This window comes from Homalodisca vitripennis, chromosome 3 (assembly GCF_021130785.1).
Source record: "Homalodisca vitripennis isolate AUS2020 chromosome 3, UT_GWSS_2.1, whole genome shotgun sequence".
NCBI lineage: Eukaryota > Metazoa > Arthropoda > Insecta > Hemiptera > Cicadellidae > Homalodisca > Homalodisca vitripennis.
Window position 1 is genome coordinate 14,750,954 of NC_060209.1, and position 6,252 is coordinate 14,757,205.

At 30.9% G+C, this 6,252-nt stretch overlaps 1 protein-coding gene across 1 annotated transcript in view; it reads left to right on the forward strand.

Moving 5' to 3' along the window:
- LOC124356615 (proton-coupled folate transporter-like) overlaps positions 1-6,048 on the forward strand; it is a 32,201-nt gene extending 26,153 nt beyond the window's left edge. The window contains exons 10-11 of the mRNA XM_046807719.1: positions 245-383; positions 3,470-6,048. Of these exons, the coding sequence (XP_046663675.1) occupies positions 245-341 (97 nt within the window). The 3' untranslated portion in view covers positions 342-383; positions 3,470-6,048. The remainder of the gene's footprint in view (positions 1-244; positions 384-3,469) is intronic.
- The last annotated feature ends 204 nt before the right edge of the window (positions 6,049-6,252 follow it).

The window sequence follows — 6,252 nt, forward strand, 5'->3', positions numbered from 1 at the left end:
CACAAAATTTCGTCAAAATCGGTCCAGTCGTTTAGGAGGAGTTCAGTGACATTCACACGCAGACAGGAAATGTATATATATATATATATAAAGATATTTTACAAATCTAGATTAGCCGATTTTGCTATGTTATGTTCTGTTGGTCCTTTGATTTTATGTTGTATCAGTTTATTATTCCTAAGATAATTCTCTGAAATATGTATGAGATCTCAGTAGGTCTTACACAGACTGTTTCGTCCGACAGATTAGCTCTGTTCCTGCAGAGGTTGGCACCACGCACGCAGGGGTTTGTGCCTGTACTCGACGATGCCTCTAGCAGACGCAGCAGTGTGCAGGAGTAGCCATAACAGTGACTGTGATTTTCTTACAACCGAGTCTTTCAGGTAGTTTATGTTCATTCAATTGCATGATTTTTCCTATAATAGTCAATAGTCAATAGTCAAACCTCTTTATTCCATAATACGAGGGGGTACCCAAAAGTAACCGGAATTGTATTGCTGGCAGCCGGCAGCGTGTAGTACACATTCCTGCCGCTAGGCGTGTGTCGCGCAACCCATTGCGAGCTCAGTGACCCCAGTTACGTTGTCCTAGTGCATTCTGTTCGTTTGTAGTGACTGTTTTCGTTTTCGCTAACCCTGTTTTGTTCTTGTTTCGTTTTTTGTCATGGCAAGTTTAAGTGAACAACGTGCAGCTGTGAAATTTTGTTTTTTACTTGGTAAAAATGCTGCAGAAACTATTTTAATGTTGAATACAGCTTACAAAGATGATGCTATGGGGAAAACTCAGGTCTTCGAGTGGTTCGCTCGATTTAAAAATGGCGACATGTCGATTGAAGACAAACCTCGTTCTGGACGTCCATCAACCTCTCGAATGGACGAAAATGTTGAGAAAATTCGTGAACTTGTGCTCACCGACCGTCGACAGACAATTGAGGAACTATCAGAGAGTAGTGGGTTAACTTGGAGCTCGGTTCAGCGAATTTTAACAGGAGATTTAGGACTGAAAAGGGTTGCTGCCAAATTTGTTCCTCGACTTCTGACTGTTCATCAAAAGGCACATCGAGTTGAAACTTGCCACCTTCTGAAAGAACATCTCGAAAATGATCCCGATTTTCTGGAAAAGGTAATTACTGGTGATGAGTCTTGGTGCTATGGTTATGACCCAGAAACGAAGCAACAGTCAAGCCAATGGAAGTCGCCATCTTCACCTCGTCCAAAAAAATGTCGGCAAGTTAAATCAAACATCAAAACCATGTTGATTTGCTTTTTTGATGCTAAAGGCATTGTTCATTCTGAGTTTGTTCCTCCAGGTCAGACTGTCAACCAAACATTTTATTTGGAGATTTTAAGAAGATTGCGCAACAGTGTTCGCCAGAAAAGACCCGATTTGTGGCAGACTGGAGACTAGTTCTTCCACCACGACAACGCACCGGCACACACAGCCATCTCAGTTAGGCAGTTTTTAGCCAAAAACGGCATGGTTCCGCTGCCCCACGCATCTTACTCGCCTGACCTCGCTCCATGCGACTTTTTTTTATTTCCACACATGAAAAGAGGCTTGAAAGGTCAACGATTTTACAGCGTTGAAGAGGTTAAGAAAAAAACGAAGCTTGAGCTTGCAGCCATTTCTAAAGATGACTACAAAAAATGTTTTGATCAATGGAAATACCGTTGGGACAAGTGTATTAGTTGTAATGGAGATTATTTTGAAGGAGATAAGGTCGTATTGTAAAAAATTTGATAATATATAATTTTTATAAAATAATTCCGGTTTTTTTTGGGTACCCCCTCGTATGTACAAGGTGCAAAGAATAGCGTTACTACAATAAAACTAAATACTAATGTTAAAACTTACATCTTATCAATTTATCTTCAATTCTTCTTTAAATGAATTAATCGGTTTTTGGTATTGAAATATTCCTCAAAAGAATATATAGAGACAAATTAGTTAAATAATACTCCACTTTTTAAAATTTTAACAGATCTGTTTCCATTATAAATGTTTTTAGTAAATAATGTAAATATCTCACATCTCTGTAATATGTTTTCTTTTTGTAAAATTCGAGATTGTGCTGATTGATATGTCTATTGAAACGAGTATTATATGTATGTTTATTTGTTTTTAGTATAGAATCAAAAAAATTGTTTTACATAAATGATTGATATATGTGTAAGCCATATACTGTCAGAATTTCAAGTTCAGATATTATTGAATAAATATGCCTGATCCAAAAATAGAAACTGATTAATGTCACTGATGTATCCAGAATAAAAGTCATAGTGATTAAAAAAAATTAAAATTAAATTATCGAACAACTGAATTAACTTGCAAACAAGAATGTGTTTTACTTATAGATTTTCTTATCGTATATTCTTAATACAAGTACTAATATATTATGTGTTATTCATAATACATTCAAATGCACAATTAAACCCTCAGATATCCATAACCGTAAAAATAGTTAACGAGAAATACATTTGATTAAAAAAAATTAGAATAACATTACTGTCTACTATCATTCAATAGCATTCTTTTAATGTATTGTCACCGAGTTTGTTTCAAGTACCCTATCTCTAGTTTTATACCTGTGCTTTATCTTTGAAAAATATGTTCTGTTTATCAATGACCAATAAGAATATTTGGTAAGAACGTATTTAAAAGGGAAAACATTGTATATTCTTTCATTACCACACAGAATCAGTCTTAACATAACACATGTACTTTTACTTTCACACCTACCCTCTACAGCTGATTTTATTTTAGGAGATTAGATAATGTTGATAATAAGATTAAAGAAACAATGGCTTGGACATAGTACTGTAGTTCAGTTTTTATGTAAGTCATTACAGTGCAGTAGCATTAGAGTACAGAGATGAGCCTATTTACGTTTCTACCCAAAGAAACACTCTTACATCCCGCACTTAAAACCGTGGAATATCTATTTCAACAGATATGTTTGATAATTGGTTTTATTTCCAAAGGCGATAAATTCTTACTTGATTCTTTGTAGCCATAATAACCCAGCTTGAAGCGTGGAAAAGAAACTTTTAAGTTTCTAGCTAAGAACAATGTAAAATGCCTTACTTTGGCGGGGGTTGGTATGGTGGGGGCAAGCTGATATGGGGAATGAGACAAGTATGATAATGTTCGACAGATTCTTTTTTGATTCGGTTAATTAAAACATTATTTTCTAGGGTTTTTTGTGAACTTCTCAATCAAACTTCAAAGACCAGTCAAGTCAAAGACTTAGGACTTTGGTTGCTTTACATTTTGTAACTTTTTTGGAATCTCCAGGGAGGGGCAACTGCCCCTCCCTGCCCCCTCCTTCCCCCCACCCATGATGACACTCTTGCAACCCTCATTGTTTTATCAGCCAACTCATATATGTACTTATAGGATTTAAACTAATTTAAAATTTTTATAATTAGTTTTACCCATTTTTAATTGTTAAACATGCGTTTCTTTCCAGTGATTTGTCTTCTTTGCAGTTTGAAGATTGTGTTCATTACGTGATCTTACACACCAAAACTTTAATAAAGCTAACCAGGGATTCCGAAATATAATATAGGTAGGTTATTTTACAGGCCTTAGATAGTTTATTAACGAATTTAGCTAGATTTTTGTAAATCAATAGGAATACAGAGAATTACTTTTTAAGTGTTTATGTGTATACAAGTGGAGACAGTACAAATGCTAAGCATTAATTTGGGTGAAGAAATTTGACATAAGTATCATTAATAATTTTTAGATACTTTGACTTGTCAGACATAGATCCGCGTGGCAGAATGTAAAAAAAACTAAGAAGTACCTGTTTTGCAGTAGCTTGATTTGCTTGGAGTGATTAAATTAGTTATGCTATTGTACAAAAATTGGTAGTTGCAGGAAAAGAGTTTAGTAGCTATTTTGTTTTAGATTGATTATGCATTAACAAAAAATATTTCAAATTTATCTGATTGACTGTGTTAATTGTATTTTCCGTATCTTTAGTATATTGACTGTATAGTACTATATTGAATTGTTTTGTATTCTTTTTACTTCAAGTTTTGTTAAAAATAACTAGTTTGTTACATAATCAGAATCACCAAACTTAGTGAACTAAGATAACTTGCTAATCTGGGTTCGATTTTTTCCTAAGAGTTGTCACGACCTTGTCTTAACGGTTTTGTTATAAATGTATATAAACATATAACAATGTTTAATCTGTTCTACCCTGGGAGGGCTCTGTATCTTAGTTGAACTTTGTTTTAGTTACCTTGAATAGTACAGTTACTACAATAATTTGCATATTTTGCTTATTTTCATATGCTGTGTGTAAATTATAAGCATTTATAGTTTGCTTTGCTCTAATTGGAAATATAATTTATTGAATATTTCAGGATGTAATTAAAAATACGTATCCAGTAATTAATTTCTAAAATGAGGCTCAAATATGTTCGTTCAGATATGAAAACTTTATTAGAAATGTAGTTTCAAAAAGTGTTTAATATAAATATACAATAATAAACCTATTAACACTTTTTATAGAATTTATTTGTACAATGTACATTTCGAGTTCAACGAATACATCATCAGGTACTTGTAGGTTAAGGTAAATGAAGTAAATAAATAATTGAAACCAAATTGTCATATGTTTTTAACTATTATCAACTTGGTTTCAATCGTTTATTTACTTCATTTACCTTAATCTACAATTACCTGATGATGATTTCGTTACGTTTGAAATGTACATTTTACAAATAAATTCTATAAAAAGTGTTACAAGGTTTATTATTGTATATTTGTATTTATGAAAACTTGTGTTAAATTGATTTTAAAATTGAGACTTCAGTTTCTATTTAAAATTTGCACAATTAATTTATAAGTAATTAAACAAATAACAATTTTAATATTATTGAAATATTAAGAACGTTATCTTTAATGAAACTATTCAAATAACAATTGGAAGTTTGTACGAAAGTTGTTTCGAAAATATAAGAGACTGCACCCATTTCTGGGAACACGGGAAGTTCATGTGAAGGCAAGCACACACTTTCTTTTCACAATGTGCATAGAGTTTTTAAACAGGAAATCTTTAAAAAATGTATATTTAATATCTTACTTCTTTCAGTATGCATAGTTTAAGTAGTCGGTAAACAAAAACTCTTTCAATAACGAAAAATAAATTTAAATCACTATAATGTAAAATGGACGTACTGCAGTAGTTTGTGTGTAATGACTTATGTTCACGTTTAGGAATAGAAATAACTATTTTTTTTGTAAATTAAGAATTTTACTCTGAAGTTATGTAGAGGCAAGTTTTGAAAGAACACTTATATAACATAAACCTTACACTTTCAATGCAAAAAACAAACATGAAATTTATCTGAATATTTAGAGTAATTTCTATTTCAAAGCCACATCATTACAGTACTTGAAAAATGTAAATGTGAGTGATTATTAACATATATTTACGTGATATTTTAAAGCTTCGTTTATATAAATGTAATAAATATACTGTTAAACATCACAAAATATGGTAAAATACGTATTTTGTACATTAACGATATGATATTATAATTAATTTTATTATTATTATTTTTAAACTGTTATATTTTTATATCAATATATTCTATTTTAGGTAATATGGTATATATTTTAAGAAGTAATTTAGCTACAGTAGAAGGGGTTAGCTCTGTGCAATTTAATATTACAAATTATTTCTTGAAATGTGTGTCTTTTCTTATAGCAGCAAGTGCATAATCTGACTGAATATTTTGTTTGTTAGGTACTGTATCTTAATTGTAGAATTTTTAGTTATGGGAAATGAATCCTTTTTGGCAGTTTTAAGATAAAAAAGGTTGCAAATAAAAAACTAAAAAAATAAACAGAAATAAACACATTTATATTGCTCAAATAAATGTTTATATTTATAATGATCTGTTATATTGATTAATATATTGAAAAATCATTTGTATGATATTTATTTATGTTTAATTTAATTATATGAATTAAACTGTGATTTGTCCATTTTGTACCTTGCTAGACCAAATATATTATTTTAAGTAGTGGGTTCTGTATAATTTATTGTCCATTCACCAATATATAGATGCTCCACATGATTTTTAATTGATTCTCTGTTCTTAATGTTAATATTAAATAAAGAAAATATTTTGTATAAATTTAATTTCAAATTACCTATAGAATTTTGTACGTAATCCTTTAATAATGTACTGTTTTTATTTAGTGTGTTAATTTTATTTAAAGCTACTAATT